Source organism: Lepisma saccharinum, chromosome 17 (genome assembly GCF_977018435.1).
Source record: "Lepisma saccharinum chromosome 17, izLepSacc3.1, whole genome shotgun sequence".
In the NCBI taxonomy this organism is placed as follows: domain Eukaryota; kingdom Metazoa; phylum Arthropoda; class Insecta; order Zygentoma; family Lepismatidae; genus Lepisma; species Lepisma saccharinum.
Genome location: NC_139245.1, coordinates 47311606 through 47335900, shown reverse-complemented (window position 1 = coordinate 47335900; position 24295 = coordinate 47311606). Strand labels below are relative to the sequence as shown.

Here is a 24295-nt window from a genome sequence, read left to right as displayed (position 1 = left end):
GAAAGTTTACACTATTTTGAACAAAAGAAAAGAAACTTGAAGTTTCTACGGCAAACCTGAAGGAAGATACCATCATTTATAACCTAATGCGCGTCATTTAAAGTGGAGCCGCAAGTGGCGTACACGGAGATTTTAAAAAGCGCATAACTTCTGAACCCCTTAACCAATCTAAAAAAAAATGTCATTTTTGTAATCAGCATTAAAAATTCTATAAGTATATCGAATTTCATCAAAATCGGGGATGGTGGGTGACATGGCCTGGATGAATTGACGTGGAATGACCCTTATGCATAATTTCCAGGATGATAAGATCGAGCCCCGCTGCATATTTTTTCTTCGGACCTTGTGAAAGACCAAAATGTTGGAAAAGTATCGGCCTGTATCAGTAAATAAATTCCAACCGATTATTTCCATTACTGATACGACGTCAGTATCAGTATTCTTTATTGCAAGAAGTGAGTCTTAATTTTTCCATTATTTTTTTTAAATCTCTTATAAACTGGAGTAATTTTAATATAGTTAAATAATAAAACTTGAGTTGCTTATGAGCACGTAAAAAAATTACCTTGAAATCCATTTCGGAGTTGGAACTTCACAGCTGGGCCATTGTTACCATTTGAACACCTACCATATCTAACTCACAAGTTACGTGTGGCATGCAACCTTTCACCACACCATTGTAATATGCTGCATATGCTCGCATTAAGTTTTCTTCCTCTTTTTTTTTTTTGTTTGTTTATTTTGTTTTTATTCTTGTGTATTGCTCTTTTCTATCTCTTTAGGCTAGTTGTGACAATGGGGATGAATGACAATTAGATGAAAGTGTTGAAAGAACATGGTCTGGGTTTTACTTCAATCCAGAACCTTTGGTGGCAGGATTATGGTCAAAATTTTATGCTTTCACAGAGTGTCGACCAGTCAAGAAATAAACTGATAGGTCAAGAAAGTCAAGAAAGTATGCTTGTGGTCAATAATTTTTGCCATTTTTCTACAGTATAATTAATTTACATTATTACGTACCACTACTGAGATTTGATAAATATTGCATATTTGGAAATCTAAAATTGTATTGAACTGTGTTTAAGATTTTTCACTTTCATTCTTCCATGCTTGTGTACGTGAAGTTTTGTAAAAATATTAAAGTTATGTGGCTATTCCCCATCCAGGATGAAGTCTAAAGCATTAATTTTTACATGCATTAAAGTCTAAATCTCTTGTTAAAGTACAGCTTCAGTTTTCATCTTAACCTGTCTTGTGGTAGTTTTTTTTTTCATTGAATAGAAATATATTATTTCATAATTTCTGACTGTACCTCAGTAGGCGAGGATTAAATAAATGTTAAGAAAAAGGGGAATAAAATGATCAAGAAAAAGGTCAAGAATTTTGGATTTGTTATTTTGATAGACCTCTTGTTTCAGCTTTATGCTATTGCACATTATTATTTTTCACTTTACAGCACATGCAATAGACAAATTTACAACGAAAATGAAGATTTGTAAAAGCATTTATGAAATTGGTGTGCCTGAAAATATACCACCCTACCCAGTGTTCAATATAAACATGGAATTTGTACATTTGTGTGCAAGAGAGAAAATTATTTATTTCTGTGTCGTATCTTAAATGCATTCTGTACCCTAGCATATGATGCACCATTTTGATTTTGATAAAGACTGAAACTAGTTGTGTAAAAGCACCTCGTGTTATATTTTCAGCTTCCATTCGGATCATACGCTGTTTAAGCATGGTGGTACCAGGTCCGAGACCGCTTGTACTTTGTGGACCTTCAGGATCTGGAAAGTCTACGTTAATTCAGAGATTGATCAAAAAGTTCAAAGATGTGTTTGGCTTCTCGATTTCACACACAACACGTCAGCCACGGCCTGGGGAAGAGAATGGACGTGATTATCATTTTGTGGACAAAAGTTACATGGAACAGGCCATAGAGAGAGGGGATTTCCTTGAGTCGGCCATCTTCTCAGGAAATATATATGGAACTAGGTAATGAATTGATAAGAAAACCTTGACTTGTTAAATTCTTTAAGTGCAGATCATCACTTACCAGTATATCATGTAACATTATTTCCTTACCCTGCAAAAAGTATAAATTCATCACATGATAAATCGTTCTCCATTCATAGAATACAGATCAACTAATATTTTCAAATATTAATACCATTATGTAAAAAGTTAAGCGAAAACTGCATGCACGACTTGAAATCAGATCTCTGGCTTACTCTGCCGTGGCCTTGCCAACCAAAATACCGATCTAGCCCTAGTTTTACCTGATTTTTCACTTCTGCCATTTTACCTGCATAGAATTGGTCTGTCTGTGCGATCACATCATGAAAGAGAGACAGAACTGGTTTGAATCATTCTGGTCAAGCCTGCATTTTTTTGATTGACAGAAAAGTCACGCAACCAAGATTTTGAACGTATGTAACTTTAGTACAAAAAGCGGTAAAGACATGTAACTTATGCTGGTATTAACTGTCTGTGTGGATATTTTTGAAACATTAACAGGAAAATCATGCTCTACGTGAATGTTCAGTATGCTTAAAAAAGTTTTCATACAAAGTAAAAACAAACATGGCTAAAAGGCAGTTGTGGAATCGCTTGCAAATATTTTTGATGTGTAACTATGGTGTGTCGGTATTTAGCGAATTGATAAAAGAACAATAAATTTTACACATTTAATGCATTACGGCGATTTTATGAGGTTAATTATGGTATAGAGCATGATTTTCCTGTTAATGTTTCAAAAATATCCACATACACAAAGTTAATAATACCAGGGTAAATTTCTTGTCCCTATTGCTTTTTGTACAAAAGTTGTGTGTGTGTGTTAAATCATTGTTGCAACAAAAAATTAGGCGCCTCAATGGCACAGTGGTAGCATCATGCCCTTGTAATCAAAGGGTCCCGGGTTGCATTCCTGGTGGATACACTTAGTGGTTCAAATTTCACTTTAAACTGTAGGTCCAGTCTCTACTAGCCTCTGTGAACTTAACACCAACTGAAGAAAGCAATATCAATGTTCTTATTGAAGGTTCACGTAACCACTTTTTGTACATGCAAGATAATCTAACACAGTTATTTTTAGTGTTTTTTATTTGATTTTATCTGCGATTTTTCGTTTTGGTTTCCCAGAACTTTTTCAAGCTACACATGCAACAACACAACCTCACATGGCCAGTCACTCTACACTTCAAAGGAATTAATGTGTGTCCTTATTTCCTCCTAGGTAAACTGTTTTTTCCAGCTTGCAGGTGTTATAGCTGGCTGTTTCTCCCCCTCCCCTCCATCCTGTAATCTACTCTTCTTGTCTTCATCCCCTCCTCCTCCTGGTGGCACTGACCTTCCCTTTCTCCTTGAACTGATCTGGTAAGTTGAAATCTTCCATTTTTGTGCAGAAAACTGAAGGTGGCTCTGGAAACTTAACCAACTTGCTCTCCACATGCTTTTTTATTAGTTCTACCCATTTTATTCCAATTTCCCCTTTGTTTTTGTTAATTTTCTCTCCTGTATATGCGAACAACAAAGAATTAGGTATTTTTAGCATTCAAAATCATCTCGTTGAAGTATGGATGACTGTTACCCAGCATGTTTCTCTATTCTAGCAAAAAGGCTGTGGAGGTTGTACAGGAATCTGGAAAAATATGCATTTTAGACATTGATGTACAGGGTGTGCAAAATATAAAAACAACTGACTTGAATCCCTTGTATGTGTTTGTGAAGCCACCTTCATTAGTCGAATTGGAGAAAAGATTGAAAGCACGGGGAACTGAAACTGAAGAGACAATGAAGAAGAGATTAGCAAGGGCTAATGAAGAATTGGACTATGGTGAGTGAATAAAATTACTCATATAAAGTACATTAGATATTGAGCACTTATTGGAAACCCCGTTTGTACTATGTAATAATAATAGTAGTTTTTAGCAGCTAGCAAGCAGTTCATTGCGTTTAGGGCTACACACATATATAGTTTTTTTCAAGTTTTCAATGAATCAAGTAACACATAAGTAATATGAAATAATTCTATTATCAAATATTATTGCTATTTAATCTACAGATCAGTTTGCCACTGGCTTTAAATCATTGTGTCACTCATAGCTTATTAATGTTAGTGGTCCCTTATTGTACCTCATAAAAGTCACAGATGTAATTGTATGCTTTTACTGGATATGTTTCAACTAACATTAATAATCTGTGTGACACAATCATCTGAAGCTCTCAGAAGGTGAGCTAAATCATTTATGTGTAAGCATAGAAGTCATTTATAAGTAATGCACCCAATTTATAGAGAAGAAGACCGATGTCTGTTGTGGAGTGGCATGCCATAATGCCAGGGGTTCCGGGTTTGAATGCAGACCTTGGCATAGGTGTCCTTCATGAATTTCATCATATTATCCCTCATTGCGATTAGTCAAAAGTGGCAGAAAAGTGAAGTAAAATAAATGAAGCCAATCAATTAGAAGGGGAGATAAAACACATATTTGTGACCTGAACCTATGAAAATGTTAAGATTATTTTCTAGTTACACAAGGGTTTTTGTTCTCAAATCTAAATATATTTAATGGGAGTTCGGGAGAAATTTCTCCACTAGGTTACAGGTGTGTAGCCTGGATAATATCTCGCAAGGTTTTATGAATTTAAATAGTACCACCTGCAGGTGGTGGACATTGAAACTAAAACACATGGAACTCAGACACTAATCTTTATTACTATGTTGTTGGGTCACCATTGGTGGCTAGTACAGCAGCAGCACGTCTGGGAAAGGACTGATGGAGGTCCTGCACAGTGGTGAGAAGGATTTGTAGCCATTCCTGCTGAAGCACACCAATGATTTCACAACATGTTGTTGGTGGAGGGAAACGTCACCACACGCAATCCTCCAAGAGATCGCATAAGGGCTTAATAATGTTCAGCTCCAGCGACTGGATGGGCCATGGCAGATTTTGAACCTCACATTCATGCTCATCGAACCACTCTTGTTACCTGTTTAGCAGTGTTACTGCACCACCATCCAGGAACCATATTTGTACCATAGGGTGCACATGGTCCTCCAAACTGGCCCTATAGTCCTTAGTGACATGTCCCCCTAGAATGATCAGTGGTTTCAAAGACTGCCACAATATTGCACCTCACACCATCACGTTTCCATCCCCATGTTTCACTCTGAGCGCTAAGCAATCTGATTTGTATACTTCAGATGGGATTCTCCACATGTAAACTCTTCCAGATGTCGGAAAACAGTAAAGGTGGACTCATCCGAGAACACACCAGATGTCAGAAAACAGTGAAGGTGGACTCATCCGAGAACAACACATTTCAGGTCATTTGACATCTATGATTTGCGCTGCTGGCACCAGTCAACCTGCTTTTTGGGATTGGTGCCAGTGACCCAAGAGTTCCAGTACAGCAACCCTACCATGGATGAAGTTCTCAGTGGATGGTTTTGGTAGAAACAGTTCTGTCAAGTGTGTGTTCAATTCTGTGGTGACTTTACAGCTGTGGTTTCATGCTTTTTGGAAAAAATCCTCTTCAATACCCTGACGTCCCTGTCAGACAGCTTCTGCTTCCCCCGACAGTTTCTTCTCCTGGATGTGGTTCGTCCTTCATTCTGGTATGCTGACATGACCCTTGGTACCCTACAAATATTTGCAGTCTCAGTTTCTGATGCACTGGCGAGCAGAACACCAACAATTTTCCCTCTTTTGAACTTGAACTCTGATATGTCCCCCATTCTACTCTGCGAAACCGAATATTCGACATGCAGTCCAGCTACTACAGTGCCAATGTGACTAGCAGGCACACACCTACATCTCAAATGCCCGCTATGCTGTGCATGACCAACAGGTGGCGCAGGCAAGCCCTCCAGCGGCGTATTCTATAATCACTGGTGTTTCAGTTTCAATGTCCACCACCTGTACATAAATTCTGAGAGTACTGTATATTTGTGCATTTTGGCTCGTAGAGCTGTCATTATTGAAAATATTATGTTTGTGGGCTCCTAATTGTTCTCAAATTCCAGTTCTTCAGAATTAACGTTTTCTTCTCTTGTATCTTTACACACACTAGGTAATGTTCCTGGTAATTTTGACATGATCATTGTGAATGACAACTTGGATAATGCATATACACAGCTTGAAGAATTCCTACTTCCAGAAATAGAGAAGCAAATATCAGGTACTGTTGTTTTTATTATTCGTTTGAAGGAATTTTACAGTTTATAGTTAAAAGTAGGGTGTGGATTTGTAGGCACTAAAAACTTCTCAAATGGGCAGGCAAAATGGCACCAAAAATGATTAAAATAGAAATTTAAAAAGGTGCTATAAAATAAGAAAGGCACCCAAAAATAATAAAATACATTATAATAGGCATTGAATATGAACTTATTTCATTTTTCTTCTTCCAATGCACAGTGTGCACAAGGAGGGGGGTGTTGGTGGGTGTCATAGCCCCCTTCTTTGGCCAAGTATTTCTAAAAAGAAAGAACACCAAATGAGGGCAGACTACAAAAAAGGTATATGTAACCATAACTTCCGATAATCCTGGGCACGCCACTGGTTATACTGCATTAGTATTGCAGTTTATACATATAGGTGCACTAACGATTCAAAACTACAGGGAGGTTATTTCAGTCGTTTACCGCGAGACCATCGGCCGCTCAACGGCACCTTCATGCAACAGGTCCCGGCAAATTGCGTTACAGGAAGTCCATAACAGAAACAGCTTGTTTTGTAATGTTTCCACTTTTCACAATTAGTTACAATTGAAATAAGCATGTACCTTGTCGCAAGGATGCTGGAAAAGGTGTCCTCCCAAATACAAATATTTCTGACATCTAATCTTACATTAGACATCGCTACTTTATCCTCAGTTGACAGAAAGGGAAGGCAGCATCCCGGCGCATAAAGCAAACCGAAAGCGTAAAATGATATTTAAAAGTAATAATAATGATGATCATTAACCTCCTGTGTTATAAGAGATGTTGACCTCCTTCAACAGCAATACAACACGTTTCTTAGGTTCAAGAGATCCTGTCTCTCGTAATTGCCTGACCACTTTTCTGCAAGAGTTTGTTTTCACGTAATTATCGTATATAAAAACTCTTTGTTCAAGACTGTATTTGTTTAGCAGAATAACTAATGAATGAATAACAATTAACACATAATAAAGCACTAGCACACCAACTCAATAACAGTATAAACAACACGTGTACTCATACCGCGTACTGTAGCTGACAGTGTTGCTAACCATTTTCCGGCAATGTCCCTACAGACGTAGTCAAAATCTCCCTACAACTGACCAAATGTCCCTACGCCAAGTAAAGCGACTAAAAAAACCACCACCTCGTGAGCATGCAAAACAGAAGATAAAATATACACATTTACTTACCAAATCTTTCTGCTCGGTGCTACCACAATTAATGAAGGAGTGAATTTACAATACAGGACCCCTCCCCGATTTTTGTAATATTTCGCACACTCACTAATTGAGGCCTCCTAATCACGAATTTGAAGTTAAAATTTGGGGGTCACGTGTAGAAATTGCAAAATAAGTGAAATTGAGTGGTCCACGATCGGCATGATTGCTCATTATTTACCGGAAGATTTTGTGTTTCCAATACTTAAAAAACGAAATATGCATTCCTGATATTACTACGACGCCAAATTTTAACTATGTTTGCCTATCCTAACCTAACCTTACCGTGAAGAGTTCGTGGGGCTATCCGTCAGTGGTTTGTGGGGCTACCCATGCATGGTTTTTCGACCCCAAATTTTAATTATGTTTGCCTTGCCTAACCTAACCTTACTGAGAATAGTCAGTGGGGCTATCCGTTAATGGTTTTGCGCTAATTGTGATTACGAACCGATAAAAAAATCTTATTTTCGTATCACTTTAACGACAAACATTCATCATCGAAGATGCCATATTTGTATCCTGCAATTTTATGATCGATGCACTGTTGCCAAACTTAACTGTAATCAAATCAGTCCACATTCCATATGTTCTTCTACATCATGATTGTCACTGTCACATGTAAGCACCTTCTTTGGGCAATATACCGAAATCCATAAGTTTATTAATTAGCCCACGGCAATCTTCCTGCACACTTCACCTAAAAATCTGTACAACATTAACAACTTTTTTACTGTTCTTCTGCCATCCTTGCATGATCCATGCTCTCCAAGTATGATATCAACAGTGTGGCAACGCTGTAGACAGCGGAACTAATTGCGAACGTCAATTGTTCATATCAACAAATATGGCTACCATACTTGTATACGGAGAATCATTGCAAGAATTGAAAACCTTATTTTACAACTTCTACACGTTAATGAACAATTTTTTCACCTCACCCCAACATGTTAGAAATTACAGAATGGTCCGGTATTGTAAATTCTTGCCTTAATGAATAATAGGGGTGTGCGGGACAGAATTTTTTGGGTTGGGATGGGAAAAATTTGCAATTTCCCGGCCAAGTTGGGAAATTTTTGGGTCGGGAAATATTCGAAATTTCCCGAAGCTCTGGAAATCTCGAATTCTACACATCATTTTCACTTTAAGTGATTGTTTTTGCATTTCTAGAATAAAAATTTACAATTTCCGATAAGTTCCAGGAACTTACAATGCAGAAAACGTCGAAAATGAACGACTTTTTAAAGTGACCATTCGGTATTTCCCGACTGCTTGGGATCCTGAAAAGTCGGGAAGTCATTTCCCGAAGTTGGGATCGGGACAATTTTTTTTTCCCGACCCCGGTCCCAACTTTTCGGGATCTCGCACACCCCTAATGAATAACGTTGAGTCGTTTACTGTTGATTATGTTATTTTTAGTCATACATGCTGCTGCTGTGAAGAGATATATGTTGGTTGGTGAAGCTGTATTTCCTGCAGTCTTGAACAATTCTGGTCCCATTTTATTTCCCTTTTTTGTTTTTGTATCACTTAACATTGAAAATATTATTTCCGTTCCCGCGTTAGAATGTGGCAATGTTAGCACTATTTTCGCGCGAGTGGAAATGTTTTAAAAAAAGAACTTGCCATGAAAGTTCTTGGTAACTGATAACATGTTCCAAAATTCTGATGGAGATTTGTCAGTTAGTTCTTTTTTCTCCTCCTCGCTAAAGTATCCACATAAACTAATCCATTCCTTCCAAACCGAGCACGAAGAAAGTGCAACTGACTGGCGAGTAAGCTTTGCACAATAAAATGTTATTTTCCAAGATTGAAAAAAGTCCCTACGTTTTCCCTCATTTGGCAAATCTGTCCCTACATCCCTACGAGGGTGAAATATAGTGAAAAGTCCCTATGCATAGGGACATGTCCCTACGGTTGGCATCAATGCCGACAGGATGCACCCTCTCACGACTGACAACTCCCCTGACCCCCGATAAGCTGCTGGCGCTTTCGCGACAACTGAGGATAAAGTACTGATGTGTAATCTAAGATTAGATGTCAGAAATAAGGTGCCAGAAATATTTGTATTTGGGAGGACATCTTTTCCAACATCCTTGCGACGAGGTACATGCATATTTCAATTGGAATTGTTAAGAAGTGGAAACATTACAAAACAAGCTGTTTCTGTTATGGACTTCCTGTAACTCAATTTGCCGGGACCTGTTGCATGAAGGCACCGTTGAGCGGCCGACGGTCTCGCGGTAAACGACTGAAATAACCTCCCTGTATTACCACCATTTTGATCGAAATTCACATTTTCGGGAAATCGTCAGTGAAAGTAATTCCCACATAAAGAGTTTGTGCTAACGATTGTGCCAATTTGAACAAATGCCCCAGTTTCATGAGCATATTTAAGGAGGGGAGGTTCAATGGGTCCAACCCCCCTCCCCATCCATTGGTTCAGTAAATTTATCCAGATTACCTGTTTTATCCCATATCACAAAAAATTCTTCACACATTTATTCTCCTCATTTGATGAATGCAGGACGGAATACAGATGGGAAAGAAATTAATTCCAGATCCAATTTCACGATAATCGAGAATTTTTCAGGTTGGAAAATGCTCAGAAAATTATGAACATTTGAAATTATCACTACATTTGGAGTCAAACTAGAAGAAGAGATTTAACAATATGAGAGTTCCAACTGACCTGGAAAATCTAAAGAAGTCACGGAAAGTCAGATACTCGTAGTACTTCGCTAGGATTTGAGAATAAACATAAATTCAACTCTTCCTGAACCAACTTTCTGATGAGAGATATTCTACATAAAAATGTTTTTATAGTTTATTTCTGGTTTTCTTTTTGAACATGTTGAATAAACTTAATTCTCTTGAGTAACAAGTACATTATACTTAAAATTTAGTTATTAGCATGTTAAAAGGACCACAGAATGATATCATAATTTATTTTAAAATAGCATGAAAGTCAGGCCAAAATGTGTGGTAACCTTGAATATGTAGAATATGAAAAGGATGAGTAGCAATAAATATCAAAATTCTATTTTTGTCTTTTTCCTTGGAAAGCCAGGGAGGGTCACGAACCGCTGAACCAATCGGCCTGGTCCAGTTGCCATGGTGAAGGGAAATTCTCATGGTATTCTGCATTTCCTAATTTTACATTTCAAGTCATTTTTGAAACTGGCACCATTCAACAAGGCCAAGCACGACGATGCCGAATGCTTGCCGCCACGTTGCGTGCGAAGGGTGCGAAGGGTGCGTGTCGACAGCAAAAGGTGTCGTGTACGACTGGACAAAATTCAGACATGCAGCAACACCACTTCACTCCCCTTGAAATTCACAACTGTATGCGAAAAGTCTGGAGTTCCTGAAGTTCATTCTTTGGCCGGTAGGACTTCAGATGCCTGTCAATTAAGCAGTCAACACTGTGACTACATTTAACATTCCATTTCTCTAAAACAAAGATGATATATCACCTCTGTCTTTTTTATTACTATATGTACATATCAAGATTTGAAATACTCAAATTGCAAAACAAAACAGTATTAGTATTTTAAACAAGAGCATACAGTAGCCTCTCATGTCTGTAAGCATTTTTGGATGGGACCTTTTCAGGCTGTGCAGTGATGTAGATACACTACCATTGTTTTTCTCCCCAAGAAGTATATAACAATTTTCAATGTGACTTCACATGATTATTAATTCTTTCATTCATTTAGTTTATTGTGGTACCCACAGTGAGCTGCTGGAAATCAATTTTTGTGTAAAATTTGAATTTTCTTATTTATTTTTTTGGTTTTCATTATTGGGAGGAAAAATGTATAAATTTCATGTCCTGTAAAATGCCAGTCTTAGAGAAAGACCTCACCTCTCTACGACAACTACATGTTAGATCTTTGAAAATTTATGAAATGGTGACTAATGTCATGTTAGTGATGTACTGTGAGTAAAAATATACCTTTTATTGTTAATATTATGTTTTTTTTTCAGCGGATGGAAAGGACAAAATACAGCCAGTATTGGTAAAAGAATAGAAACCATGAAGCCTGTACGGTGTGCGTTAGATCGCAAAGTGGGTCATGTTGATCCAACAGTGGAGGCAGCTGCTCCATACGTAACTGTTGATAACAATGGAATTGTCTCACTGTTATAAGTGTTGTTCATATTTGTTAAATTATAAGGATCGGAAAACAAAGTTGATGTTGTATCATGTTTTAATGTGGGCAGCCAACGAGGAAAGCTAAAGAAAGGTACCTGATTTGTCTTTCGTGTTTTCACGAAATATATATTCTTTCTATTTCCTATCACCTCAGTATATGTACGTAAAGTTGATTCCATGAACCTCTGTGCGATCTTCCTTCAAAGCCACACAATTCAAATGAAAATGTCTCCTGAAGTTTGTGGACCAATGTTTTCATAACCCTGATTCTTTGTAAACAATACCCATAGCCATAATTCTGTGACTATGTATTTTAGTCATGCAAGAGATACATAGTATTTGTCTTAAGTCTGTTATTTTGTCCTGTATATATGTATACAGGGAATATAATGATTATGAATGATTGCAATATTGTAAAACTACTTTTTTTTCTGCTTTTCTTTGCAGTCCTATTATTTTTTTCATTGTCCTGTTAATCGGCTTTGGAAAATAATCTTTATATATTTTTCAAAATAAATTGTTCTCTACTTTTAAATGTATTTCAATGAGGATTTTTGCCTCGTTACATGGGTTCAAAATTAAAAATGTACCAGTATAACAAGCATCATATTCTTGTATTACTACATAGTTTATCACAACCAGTGATATGATAGGACTTTTGTCTAATGACTAAGACCTTTATTTTTGTCTTTTTCCCAGTGATGCTTGAAAGAGAATGCCAAGGTTTTCATGTAAATAGAATTATTTTCAGCTTAATACGAACCTACACGATTGAATTATGGCTTTTTTACTTTAAAACAACTTGTACTACTATTTTTTAGTGCAGTTTACATTGCTTTAATAAATTATGTAAACTACATATTATTTACAGACAACGAATGTAGACATTACATCACTGATCACCACCTATAATTCATGTAATTTATAAATTTTTAGATGTAAAGAAACGTTATATGAATCATCAGGGTGGCTACTCGCCGGGAATTATGCACGAATTATTGGCTCCGGGCTCCCTTTAAGTTTTGGAAAGTTCGTCTCGAAAACTGGGAATTATACTTGAATTTTATCATGGTTGTAGAGTGGCCACCCTGATGATACAGTCCTGCACTAGCTTTGTTTTTAGATTTATAAATAGTGTTGCATTTTTTGTTTGTATAATTTATTTTATTAAGCCAAATAATAAGAGGGTTGAATTTTATTAAAACCTGCAATGAATTTTGTGATTTTTTACAGGAACTATTCTTTTGTCCTGTGTATGTAAAATACACTGGTCCAAAAAAAATTAGGGGAGCAAGCCAGAAACTACAACAATTACCCAGAAAGTGGTGCAACAGTGATTTATTTGCATATGTTGGGCATTTCCTCACAAGTACAGTTACGTTATGAACAATTATGCTACGGCAGAGCCTAAGAGGGTGTTTACGCAAATGACACATGATACGACACATTACAGATGAGTATACCACGGCCAAATAAAGTTGATAAAAACAGTGATGTTTACAACAGAAACAGACCCCTAGTAAGGTGTGTGGTCTCCATGAGCTGCTAACACTGATGCACACCTGTTTGGCATGGAATCAATAAGATTATACGTTCTTTGGGGAACCTTGAACACTTTTCCAGCACAGTCATTCCCAGCTGTTGAAGAGTTGCAGAAGGTCCCTGCCTAGCTGATATTCATCTTCCCAGGATGTTCCAGACATACTCTATTGGGGAACATGTGGGCCAATACATCCTCTCGGTGTCCTCATCCTGAAGCATGTCATTCGCCATCCGCACTTGGTGGGAGTGGGCATTACCGTCCATAAAAATGAACGACTTGACAATATCTGTAGCCAGAGGCTGAACATGAGGCCTGAGGAACTCGGTCTCAATACCTCTGGGCTGTCCAGGTACCGCTCTGGGTGACATGGAGGTGTCTACGGCGGGCACTGGGATACCTCATACACATTAGCTGGACAATGGGTGCGTTCCAAAAGTCATAACAAAACGAGCGAAACTAACTGGGCTCGTGAACCTGGTGAAACCAGTTATTTTACAGACTTATGGGACACTGCAGACGAAAGAAGGTGCAGCTCCACATGGCGTCCAACAGAAGGCATGTCCTTCTGGCAGAAATAAACTCTACTGCGGACACTGTTACTCATTTTAATCACATTGTAAGAGTAGTTGAGGCACACTCATCTTGTGCATGTTGCTTCATATCGCTCTCTGTTAAAATTATAATACAATTTCCGAACTAGTGCAGTTTAAAGCCTCGTGCACATGCATTGTCTGCAGGCAGCAGACGATTTTCACGTAACAAACCAGCCTCCTGGCCCGTGCGTTTAGTGAATCTCATTGTTGCACGAGATGCATGGAAAGCGACTTTTGGAACAGCGTAATGAAACTCACAGAAGCACTTATAGAATGGCCAGTTACCATAACTCGTTTAACACGTTAAACTCGTGCGACTTTCGGAATGGGCCCAATAATGTGTTCCATGCTCCCTCCAGGTCAGCATGCATGTACAGTATTGTCTGAATGCAGACTAAAGTGTGACTCATTGGAAAAGAGAACTGAACTTGACTCCACTCGGCATGCCGCCAATCACGGGGTTTTGTGGTCCAGTTCCTACGGCTTTGGCAATGTTGTGCAGTCAAAGTGACAGAAACCATTGGACTTCATGCATAGAGGGCACCTTTCCTCAGCCAGTTAGAAATGACAAATGGTTGATACCCTGAGGGCTGTTGCCGTGAGAAGCTCATGTTGCAGGTCAGTTGCAGTTTGTCGTTGCCCATGGATGGCACATTCAAGAAAGAACACTTCAAGACACATGAAGGGCTTCTGCTACCTGCCATTGCATCTGTCCTGCTTCCATCCTTCCAAAAGCTCTCAATGTGATGGATTCTTGTAAATTGTACTGTGGTGGCATTGTTCATATTGAATTCTCCACTACTCAAACCCACATGCACTCTCATCGTCAGTATCGCATTACTAAGGTGCCAGTGTGACTTGTTCGTTTTTCGATGTATCACTTTGAGAGTCGTGCCTCATGGCATCACTCCTGATGCTGCTGTGCCCACAGTTGCACACTTTGGCTGGATTATGTATTAAGTCTCGGCCAACTCCCCTAATTTTTTTAACCAGTGTATGAGTAATGGTAAAATTGTGCTTTAGTTGCCACTGTATATCTGGATGTAATAAGTATTCTTTTTTAAAACCTTCATCCTTCCTGTGACTAATTTTCATATTTCTCATGGCATTTCGAGACATACACTACTCATTTTCGGTGTAAGGAAACTGATGATAGGTGACTGACAGAACTGTACCATCCTCTGAGTTGTGATATTCTTGTGGCATTTTTGTTTTACTTTAGAATTAATTATAGTTGATACTAAAATGTTAATTGGCATTTTTATCGTAGATGGTAACAGTTTTTGTTTCCGTATCATGTATAAGTGTTCAAATAGCAAGTCTACAACAGAAAACAGTTGCTGTAATCTTGGGTGCATTAGCTTGGTGCTTCTGCTTCAATGTTGGTCGTACGTCTAAGCCAGATTTGTCAAAATCACAAGTGTATTGTAGGTTCAATCCCCACCACCGACACCTATTCACCTGACTAAAGAACAGGTGCTCTCTCGAAACGAAACGAATAAAAAAACACTAGACAATGGATATGTCCAATTAACAGTGCATTCTACAGATTATTGTTGCTTCTCAAAATATCTACTGGGGTACAGCACCTGCGTGTGTAGTGTTACGTAGCAAACCGTTGAAGGATGGATGAAACCATCCCTTTCGTGTTTGACAGTTAGGCAAACCTCAGCTTTAATTTTTTTTTTAAATCTGACAATCTGAATATTAAAATAGATATTGATGGTGTAATTAATAGCAAAAGCAGATAAACTCTATTTTTCTATTGTCCATATTATGCATCAACACCTCTGAAAGAAATTAGGATTTTATTATTCTTTCTCAAGCACGAATTTAACTACAAAAAAACACACACACACACACTTAACAGGTGTTGACGAAAACTTTCTCTTATTTATATAATTATATATTGAAAAATAATAGAAAATTAAAGTGTACCATAAAAAACATCAATGAAATATTGTTTCCCTTCAATAAATAACTGTGATGTAAACAAGGAAATGAATTAGATTTGCACTTCTAATCTCTGAACATTTTGATGTGATGCATGTACATCTTCAGTGTTGCAAATGTAGAAATAGATGCATTTGTGGAGCATGAAGACAAAAAAATGAAAATTATGTCATTTCAGAATCATAATCTAATGTTCATAAGATGACATGACCAATTATGGTAATTTATTTAGACTATGAGAATGAGAGACGCAGTAATAGATAATTCATTTACTTACGTTTTCCGCGAAGCTGTTCTAAGTAATTTTCTATTAATTTCGGTAGCCACCATCCTCGGAATTCGTTGTGTCCTTGCTTGGCGCGTTTCTGCTGTTTCTTCCTAAATCCCTGCTAGGTCTGCTGTTGTCGCCTGTATGTCTGCATATGTATCGTCTGCTGTTCACTGGTGTTAATTGCTGCAGTAAGGGAAGCCAGGCGTGGTGCGTCTGACCACTGTTTATGTTGAGTTCATGGTTGTAGTGCATGATGGCGTGTGTTTCTTTGATTTTTGTGTCAATGAGAGTGTGTGCTTTCTATTTGACATGTACTTTTTTGATTTTATGGTTGTGGAATTTGATATGCTTTGCAAGTCCGGTGGTGGATTGGGCTGTTTTTGCATTTGATAGATGCTGCTGAATTCTCTCGCTGATGGGCCTGCCGATGTAATGAGCCTTGCACTCACATTCAGCATCATAGACACCTGTGTTGTTGAGGGGGGAGAGGAAGAATAGTTTATGTTTGTTTAGTTGGTCAGCTATTTTGAAGGTTGGTTTGTGTGCTATTTGGTTGTTGTAGGGACGGAGGGCTTACTTAAAACTAAAACAGCTTCGCGGAAAATGTGAGTACCTGAAATGGTAATTTAGTTGTGATTTCAACATATACTACAGGAGGCTTTATCAAATGGCAAGCATTTCTTCCAAATGATGTAAACTGTTCATACTAGTATTTGCTCTTACTGTATGTTATGTAAATAACGTAGAATAGGAAAGTGTAGTTAATAATCGTTATGATAGCATTTAGGGCCAAAGGAAGGGCTCTTAGAAATAGTATAAGTGGCCTTCTAGAACCCTGTGTAAATGTTTGCTTTCATAGAGGAGGTGAATGTAGACAGCTATTGCTCCCCCTTTGTATCTCCGTGAACTTTTATCACAATTTTCATTGTCCTTAATGAAATGTGATTTTGAAAGCAGCTTTTACCATACTAGATTGGATATACAAAATTGAAAGTAAAAATTTGTTAAGAAATTATCATTCAGTAACAATTTGTATAAGATTTCAGAAATTAAATATTCCTCCCAAACTTGTTAATGCAGTCAGCATGGCAAAATGCAAAACAATTCTTTAGTGTGGCATAGAAAGTTCACTATAATAATGTTCTGCTTTGTATATGTATATAGACAACATATATGTGCTCAGTAGATACTAGTAACTATGAGTAGTGATAATTAAATGTAAGATTTAGGGCAATATTAGTTTTGACTTTCATCAGAGAATTTGAACTTCTGATTGTAATACAGTTTCTAACATTGTACAAATGTTGTTGTGAATTTTTGTTATAGTTACAATTGACGTTGTAAAACACCTTGTAGAATGGTAAGTGTATACATCCAGTCAGACATCAGTATTTTTGTGTGCCTTTTTACTGTGACCATGAGTATATCATTGGTAATTGTAATGAATTAAAATATTGAGCTGTACACATGGAATGATCCATGATTATTTTTAGTTATTAAACAGAAAAATGTGTAAAAAAATGTTGCTAAATGCGGATCTTTTTTTGTTTTGTTTTTGAATTTATGTAATAAAAATATTGAAGTAGTTTCTTTGTTTTTCATAGAAAGGCATTGTATGCTTAGATCTAAATACTATTTATGTGAGTTAGTAGAAAGACTGTTTCAAAAGTTTAGCCTTTTCCCATTTCTGTTTTATATTTTGTGTATTGTATTAAAACAGCCAGACGACGATGACATCACAAAGGTTTTCTCACTGAACCTTGTGCCGTGGGATCCATGAGTATTAAGCTTGATTCACATCTACGCTCAAGTAACACTCAGATCAGCATCCCCTCACAATGGGTCAAATATTGTTGGATGATTTTTAAATAGAAGCATCCACACCTGGTTCTCTGGTCATGGTCGTTCCGATTGCGCTCAGCTCGTGGTCCGGTCACGATCCGGTGGAGACAAGATTTGACCGGAGCATGAGGGGGCAGAGCTTGACTTTGCCGAAGCTTAATCCTTGATGTAAACATCTGAGGTAGCAGTCTTCAGCCCCGTTGGAGAGGATACGTAACACAGTTTTGTGTGTGGAAGATGAGCGAGCAGAAGTCAAAGACCTATTGAAACACGCTGAAAGGCGAATATAGATAAAATTGATTGGGATTTTCTTGCGCAATGTCCCCATCAAATTTTTTTCCTCTCAATTCTGTTCGTAAATTATCAGTCAAAATATGCGATTTCGTGAACCCGAGTAAAATAAATTTAAGAAAAAATTAACGGAAACAACCAAATTACAATTATAGCCAATCAAAGAAATTCAAGAGGGGACTAACGACAAATATGATCCATGAGCACTAGTTATAATGACCTTTTTTGCATGAATTAAAATCCTTAATCAAAAAGCTAACGTTGTTGACGGTCATATTTTTCCGGACAACAAAATTATCGTGTGTGTGTGTGTGTCAAGGGAAAGGAGGTGTTGGTCAACCCTCTGCCAAAGGAAAACATAATTCTTGATATCTAGACGATCTTGTTCTTCGTTTACGGAATACTAAACAAAATTATTCCTTTTTTTTAGTTGAGGAAGATGACTTTTCATATGATGTGTGTAACAATCAGGTCCTTGAAACTAGGCTTAGAACCTGATGTTTATCTGTCAATTGTTGTGTCGGAAACTTTCTGATAAATAAAATGGTCAACAATGTCAATATGAAACAGAGGACAAAAATATTCATGCCAAACCTAGATGGATAAAGTAGTGTATACCACTGTGGACATTTACAGTTTTGCACATCGTAGCTGCAAATAAACCTTTGCCGATGGGGACATCTCCAGCACTACGACACCAGGTGCTCCGAATTTGAATCCCGGCCTGGACATGGATGTTCTGTGATGGCCCTTCCTCCATTTCATCATATCACAACGCATTCTCATCCTCGCAATTAGTCAAAACTGGCAGAAAAGGGGAAGTAAATTATCCATATCAGTCAATCCCCATTCTCTTTCTTCTTTATTTTCTTCTAATTAATGCCAGTGCTGTAACAGACAAGTCCGTTGTTGAAAATATCTTAAACATTGTACTTAGCACAATCGGCAGGCATTTTATACAGAAAAATCGGTGTACTCTGTGAAGAAACCAACACTGGACTTACGTTGATCGTACCTTGACAGGAGCGAAGCTTGATCACTAGTGTCCATACCCCTGATCGTGGGCAGAGCTTTAGGGGGCAGTGACCTGAGTGTTGCTTGAACTTATGTGTGAATCAAGCTTCACCGTGCAAATTGTCCATCACCATGTTTGTGGCTGGCCGCGTTACGATTCCAATGGGCCTGGGTTCAAATCCCAGCCTAGGCATTGATGTTTGTAAGTATCCATTTATCATATCATTACTCATCCCCATCTTTGCAAATTAGCCAAAAGTGGCACAAAAAGCGAAGTAAAATAAAGCAAAAAAAAACATGTTTGTGCACTTTATTTGATCCAATAAGAGCTTCAAGAATTTTAAAGAAAACTGAAAACAACTTCTGGACCAGCATATATAAAAATCCATCGCTTGAGAACATAGGATGTAAGATAAAAATTAATGAAAATAGTCATGGGCAATTTGCTGAGCAATACTAGTAGATTCCACTGTACTTGTTACAGTGATATACTTTTTCAAAAACTGTCTTGAAGAAAAATTCTAAATTTGGGAAAGTGACCTACTAGATCATTTAGTAACACCTTCATATTGATTCACTTTGGTCTAGATAGAGTTGGCAGATTAATTGGTACTTTATCGGTATCGGTTGATATAGTCTTGTAGGTGTTTCATCAGAACTGCTGATATGTTTTGCCAGTATAATAATTCTATAAATAGATTGGAATTTAGTGCATTTTTGTTATTCTTTTTATGTACTCCTATTCCTCAGTTTTGTAAAGTAAATGTTAAATTTTTCTAAGGCTAAAGCATATTTCATAGTACAGAGCATTCCCTGACATTCGCTACGAGACTCGGCGGCAAGCTTCCCGGCATCAGCGCTTATCTTTCCCGATGAACGGGTCTGCAACAGTCGCGTATATTAAACCTCGTAAAAAAGTTTAGAGTAACAGGGTCAGTTCTGTATAAAAGTGGAAAGAAAAATGAGGGAATAAAGTATACAAAGACAATCCGTACACCATCCGTGAGTTAAAAGAGAGTATTGTACGAAAAATCGGGATAATTACAGTAGATGAACTTGCATGTGTAAATACCAATTTCCTTCGGAGATGCCAGGAATGTGTTGCAGCAGAGGGACATCATTTTCAACACCTTCTGTAGTCAAGGTTAGTACACAATATGAAAACTGTAATTTTAATAGCAGACTCTAGCGACTGTTGTGGACCCGTTCACCGGGAAAGACAAGCGCTGATGTCGGGCAGCTTGCCGCCGAGTCTCGTAGCGAATGTCAGGGAATGCTCTGTAGTTCCATCCATTAATTAACGAAGTCCATGAAATGTTTTCAGTTTTATAGCAGATTAGTAGAATATTGACATCGGTAAATTTGATATGTGTTTCCTCATTTGTATTACCCAAAATTTTAAAATCATTCCATCCCTAATTTGTAGTAGTAAACAGGCCTACATGATGAAACAGGTTCAATCAAACAATTACCTTAATATTTTCTTAAATAGCTTGCCACATGTGAACAATTTAATGCAGTATAAGGTAATATTGGATTGGATTCCATTGATGTGCCTAGGTAAGTAATTACCATAAACTGTTGATATTTTTTTTATATGTACAAATTGGATTGAAATTACTTGATACCTTTTCAGCATAGCCTCCACCAAGTTGAATGCTGGTGTGCCAACACTTGTGAAAGTTGGCCCGCACTCCCCTGTTTAAATCCGGCCCTCTGGATTACTTCCTGTAAAATCCTTTCCTCTCTCTCCTTCAACACCTCACCCTGGGTTCCAAGCGAGCAGATTATATTAACGCGGGAATTACGAAAGGGGGGTTTCACATAACATTTATATTTTTAGTCCCTAGGTTTGTTATACATGCACAGAAAGTGAATAAACAACTGGTAAAAAGCAGTACTATTGCTTAGGGAGTTTAACTTAGCAAATCATAACATTATCTTGGGAAGATTGGTTACATGAGTTTATTATACGTTGTTTTATATACAAATTTACATAGCGTTTCGATGTGTGCATTGACCAAATCAACAAAATTGCGCACGTATGGCTTACACCATTGGCACTTCCTTTACCGCAAAGTTAGCATAACTATCTCTGCAGGCCTACACTCAGCTTAAACGATATTCCGTTCATTACAATGAGTTTCGTCACGCTTTTTCTCTATTCAGTTTCAATTATTCAATACGGAAATATCCATATATTCAAAGCTTTTCTAAAGGGGACTTTGGGACAGCAACAGGGGTTGGCTTACACCAAATGATACATTCTTATATCAATATAGCCACCAAAAGTGGACTAAACTCGAGGACACGTTCCTCGTCGAAAAGATGGGGAAACACTGTTTTTTCTTCTTCTAAAGCCCAATTGGCCTTTTCTATATTCGGGATAAACGTCCGTGATCGTGGACCCCGTAACACTGGAATTTTCCACAGTAACGGTCTTTTGAAAGACATCTCCCCAACTGGGAAGATAAAAAACAGGGGAATCTAATATCCAGTAAAGCACAATCCATTAAGCACATACACTTACATGCAATAATAACATAAAAGTACACTCATGGAAACATATTAATTACCCTACACCTTTTAGCTGGCCAACAATTAATTAATAAAATATACCAAAACCAGTAATGGTCAATCAGACCATTACACACTTCACTAATGGCAGGATTTGATGAAAGAAAACATGTTTTGGCTGACTGTAGAGGTATTGCATCATCCTGACTGAACTTCACACTTCCGATGATGATCTTGAGAGGTCCAGACACAATCACTCTTTGCGAGATGTAGAAGGCACTCCAATATACAACCTTAGTGACAATGAAGTTCGACCAGTCACAAATATAGGAGTGCGTTGTGAAAGAAGGAGAACACATGCATATGCTGAACATATTTTATTCAGCAGGCTACATGGAACAAAGGAAAACATAAATTTCCGCTGCAACGCAGCAATGTATGGTGTCCACACAAAATAAAACATTTTCGTCCATCTACACGTGACATTGAAGTTCGACCACTGTTAGAGGGGATCCTGTTTACCATGGTGTGACCCCGCCCCGTCGGCGAATAACTGTGGCAATGCATCGGGGCATGCTGCGGACGAGTCGTTCAAGGTATTCCACATCGATGCGGTGCCATTCCTCCTGCAGGCAGGCGATAAGAGCAACCACTGTCGTGGGTCCCCTCTGTTGCACACGTCGCTTAAGAACACGCCACACATTCTCAATGGGCGAGAGGTCGGGACTCGATGGTGGCCATGGCAGAGTTCGCACGTGATGGCGAGTCAACCATTCTCTTGTCAGCCGCGCTGTATGAGGCCTGGCATTGTCGTGTTGAAAGATGAGACGCCGCTTGTGGAACAGGTGCCTTTGCACTGTGGGAAGATGCCGCTCCAGTATGCGTGTATAGGCGTGTGCATTCACAATGCCCTCACAGACGTGTAGTGGGCCAACCCCAGATGCCGTCATGCATCCCCATACCATCACTGACGCAGGTTTCTGTACCCGACGTGCATAACATTTTGCTTCATTCTGTTCCTCCTTCCGACAAATGACTGTTTTCCGTATTTTCAAGTACACAACATTGAAAATGGATTCGTCCGTCCACAAAACCCTGTTCCACTGCCGAAATGTCCATCCCCGGTACATTCGTGCCCACCGTAGTCGATTGCCTTTGTTCAACATGGAAAGGAAGGGTTTACGTTTCGCCTTGTACATTCGGTAACCGCATCGCTGTAGGTAACGGCGAATGGTTCTGGTTGACACTTCAATGTGAAAGCGTTCTCGAGTCCACAGTCGTAATTCGGCCACAGAAACATGATTGTTGGTCTGGATATAGCGCCTAAATATCCGTAGGTCACTCACGCTCAGCAGCCGTTTTCGACCGGGGGCCTTACCTGGCTCTGTAGTACCCGTATTTTGGTGGTGTTTGATGATGCAGTGGACGGTTGACTTGGGTAAGTTCAGTTGGCGCCCTATTTCCCGTTCACTGAGTCCATCCCGTTGAAACTCCACCACTTTTCTCCTCACGGTGTTGTCAATAGGTTTGCCCCTGGCCATGGTGATGATGCACTGCGGTTCCTCGGTTCACAGCACGCGCTTATATACGGCGGACTCCCTTATCGTGTCCGTGACGTCATGCTACCGTCGAATGCGCCACTATCTGGAATTTGCCGTATGGGTCTGGTGCCTGGTCGAAGTTCAATGTCACGCGTATATTTCCCCGTTTTCGTTCTTTACGTGACCTTGGGTGCAACATGCTGGGATCACGATTCTTGCCTGCTCACACGCCTCCTCTTACACACATGCGTCACTTCTGCGGGTCACCCATTCCACCGCCTATGCCTCTGTGCATTTAATCACGTATTCCTTTCTGGTCGAACTTCATTGTCACCAAGCTTGTAGATCCATGATTTGATAGCTGTCCCACAAACTGTGTTCTGTAACAGCACACCAGAAATTAAGAAAGCCCGACATTTTTATGTGGTTTTCGCATTATAGTTTATTGTTGACAGCAAGTCCTCTAGGCAAGTAATGTTCCAAGAATGCTGGAGTGCAAAATTGTTCATTTTTGGATTCACAAAGGTGTACAGGAGCTCATAAGTTTCAAGGAAGTTTGTCACAACTCATTGCTGGTTCTGTCTCCGACGTGTAGTAGCAAGGCCAGCGTACTTTACCAATGACAATTGCACGTTGTAGAAATCCATTCCCTCCAGGATCATGAATATTTCAAGATAGTGGTATGAAGGCTCCTTTTACTTCTGTCCAAGTGAGGAGCATTTTACAGTCTAATTTAAAATTAATTTTGTGGGTTGTAAAATAAATTGTTGCATTGTCTATTGCAACAATTGCTTTGAGGCATACAATTCACAGATTTTTTTTTTTAAAAAAAACATCGTAATTGTCACTGATGAAGTGACTCATCAGTCAACATCTTTATGGTCGAGGCATCCATGGAGCAGTGGCTAGCATGGCGTGAAGTGGGATCGCATGTGCTGGCATTTATACCCACAGCTGTACGCTGACCTTGCCACTGTGCATGTCAGTGCTTCATTATTCAGATAACTGGTGTCCAGTATGCACGTGTTTGTGAAGTGTTAAGGTGTTAAGTGTTTTAGATTGTTTTGTTGTAGTTTACGTATTACTGGTGCTTTTCTGCAGTCTAATAATGCCACGCTATCTGCACAATTTCAAACAAAACATTTTTAT

General features: G+C 38.6%; 1 protein-coding gene across 2 annotated transcripts in view; it reads left to right on the top strand.

Moving 5' to 3' along the window:
* LOC146001725 (guanylate kinase) overlaps positions 1-17526 on the top strand; it is a 34049-nt gene extending 16523 nt beyond the window's left edge. For both annotated transcript variants that reach the window (XM_083139415.1, XM_083139414.1), the window contains 4 exons: positions 1713-1998; positions 3618-3841; positions 6079-6186; positions 11413-17526. In XM_083139415.1, the coding sequence (XP_082995541.1) occupies positions 1742-1998; positions 3618-3841; positions 6079-6186; positions 11413-11456 (633 nt within the window). In that variant the 5' untranslated portion in view covers positions 1713-1741 and the 3' untranslated portion in view covers positions 11457-17526. The remainder of the gene's footprint in view (positions 1-1712; positions 1999-3617; positions 3842-6078; positions 6187-11412) is intronic.
* Positions 17527-24295: the final 6769 nt, after the last annotated feature.